Source organism: Tupaia chinensis, unplaced genomic scaffold, assembly GCF_000334495.1.
Source record: "Tupaia chinensis unplaced genomic scaffold, TupChi_1.0 Scaffold143596_1, whole genome shotgun sequence".
NCBI classification, from domain to species: domain Eukaryota; kingdom Metazoa; phylum Chordata; class Mammalia; order Scandentia; family Tupaiidae; genus Tupaia; species Tupaia belangeri.
The window spans coordinates 341,317-343,905 of NW_006203442.1; the positions used below are offsets into that span (position 1 = coordinate 341,317).

The window sequence follows — 2,589 nt, forward strand, 5'->3', positions numbered from 1 at the left end:
TTATTTATTCTTTTTTTTTTTTTAATTTGACCAGAGAGAGAGATAGACAGAGAGAAAGAGAGAAAGCCAGCTACCAAGTCCAGGACTTGAACTGTGGTTGGCCATGTGGGAGTGTCCAGCGCCCTGGCCACTGAGCCGCCTGCTGGCCTGAGGGGAATCTGCTTCGGAATGACCAGCACTGAGTCCAGCTCCACTAGTCTAGATGAGACTGAAACGAGACTTCAGACTTACTCTCTTCTTGAAGGTTTTTACCTTAGGGTGCATTTGCTTGTCAGAGAGACACAAAGAGAGACAGAGAGGGGACGCGAGAAGTCCACCCGGGGAGCGGCATGCTGCAATGCCTCCTCCACTCTCCTTCCGGGATTTTGGGCACGCACAGGTGCTTGGTGTGATTTCCAAGTCACCAGGTCCAGGACTCCAACTGCAGTGGGCCTGTGGGAGTCCAGCTCTAACCATCAAGCCAACTTTGTGTGTTTTTTTGTTCTTTTTTGGGGGGCGGGGGGAGAGGTTTTTGCTATAGGGCGCGTGCACTCGCCAGACAGACAGACAGAGACAGAGAGACAGAAAGCGAGAAATCACCCCCCAGGGGGGATGGCCATGCCGCAATCCCTTCTCCTCCATTCTCCTCGCGGGATCTTGGGCACGCACGCACACGCTCCCAGCGTGAGTTTAAGCCACCAGGTCCGGGACTCGAACCGCAGTCGACTACATGGGAGTCCAACGACACAGCCATTACGCCAACTACTGGTCCCCCACCACACAAGCTTCAGGGTATGCGCAGGGACACGTGAAGACAGCAGTGCTACCAAGATTAAACGTGTGCATTTTGCATGTGTGGAGGGTGTGAACGTGGGTGGCCGGAGCAGCATCCTGTGTCCCCGAATTCATGTGAAATCTAATCCCCGAGGTGCTGGCAGCCATGGGCGGGGCCTCGGGAGTGACTGGTGCTCTCCAGAAGAGGCTGGAGGAGCCCGTTCCGGTCTACACTGGGCAAGGAGGGGCCACCCTGAAGCCTGTCAGCTCGGGCTTCGGCCTCCCAAGGAATGAGGAATACGTTTTGGCTGTAGAAAGCCCAGCCATCAGGCCGAAGGTCCCCTGCTACTGTAGCCCACACAGCCCAGGAGCAGCCCGGCCTGGCGAGCCCCTGCCCTCAGCGCCGCTCACACCTGGCTGGGGTGGGCATGGTGCCCGGTGCAGAGCTGGTCTGAGAGCTTCTGGCTCTCACAGGACAGGGAGCGCCATGAGGCAAGTCAGAGATGAGATCGCATGGCAGCCTACACGCACTTGACCAGGCCTGGGGACAGCCCGCCCCAAACACGTCCCGTGCTAGGCGTTTTCCACGGCGTGGGCCCTGGAAGTCAGAGCCAAGCGTGTGTGCAGAGCCCTGGTCAGGATCGCAGGCAGCACCAGGTGCTCAGGAGGGTCCGCAAGGCCGCAGGCCAGTGAGCGCCCTGGGCTCCGCATCCACTTTCCGCGGAACTGGGGATGCGCGTGCCCAGGGGGAAGCAAGGCAGGCGTGTGCTGGCCATCCTGGGGCTCGGAGCCGCCCTCCCTGCTGCTGGGCTGGTGGGCACCACGTGACCTGGGAGGGTGTGCTCGTGGTGCCAAGGCTGCCTCAGCTGCCAACTGCAGGGGGTGCCGCCAGCGCTCAAGCACCTGCACACCCTCCCGTACGCATGCGCCACCTCCTGGGCCGGCCGGGCACGGGTCGTGGCATTAAGACCCTGCTGGGACACCGACTCCCCCCTGGGAAAACCCGCAAGCACACTTGAACGAGAGCCAAGGTGCTTTCCTTCTGTTATAAAAATCACTCGCGCTCATGGGAGTGGAAACAGAAAACCCACGGCGTCTCGCCAGCGGGCAGCCGCGTTTGGGGCAGGGATCGCGGACCCCTCCTTGCTTTCTGCTTGGCTCTGCTCAACCTAAAACGCGCTCTACACGGCCGTGACTCGGGCTGGCCCCAGACAGCACCGAGCCTAGGGAGCTGGATCCCCCTGGCCGACCGTGATGTCTGGCTCTGGGGCTTGACATGCGTGTGCCCATGCCTGGGGTCCCTACTGGAAGGAGGGCCAGGGGAGAGGGACTGCGGCCGGTGCAGACCCCAGAGGTGCACACACTCCCTTGTGCACACGTGCGAGCCGTGACCCTCAAACAACTCCGTTTACAGAAAACAAACCCAAAGACGATTTTTCTGCAGGTGTATTCAGGACCAGGGTATTCCACAGGACCCTCATGGGGGCAGCGGGGGGTGGGCACCACTCAGCAAAGCATGAGGCCGAGGGCCACAGAGCCGCGAGGGGCCCGCTCACCTCGTCGGACACCTTGAACCTCCGCAGCAGCGCCACAACCTTCTGCTTGAAGTTCTGTTGCTGCGAGGAAAGGGCACGGTCAGGGCAGCGCCAGCAGGAGCCGTGAGAACCACTGCCTGGGGCCTCAGCATGGCCAGTGCTCCTGCTCACCCTCCGACGCTATCGGGCGCTCGGCCTCTGAGGCGCAGCTGCGGTCGGACGGAGCAACCCAGGGAGGGGTGCCCAGGAGGGCCAGAGCTGAGGTTTCCCAGAGCCTCCACGGCCGCCCGCGCCCCTCCCG

The 2,589-nt window shown here is 61.5% G+C and overlaps 1 protein-coding gene across 1 annotated transcript in view; it reads right to left on the reverse strand.

Annotated features, from left to right (window-relative positions):
- PACS2 (phosphofurin acidic cluster sorting protein 2) overlaps nt 1-2,589 on the reverse strand; it is a gene marked incomplete at its 5' end in the record, with an annotated part of 55,418 nt that overhangs the window by 40,653 nt on the left and 12,176 nt on the right. Inside the window, 1 exon segment of the mRNA XM_027766585.1 lies at nt 2,310-2,369. Within this exon segment, the coding sequence (XP_027622386.1) occupies nt 2,310-2,369 (60 nt within the window).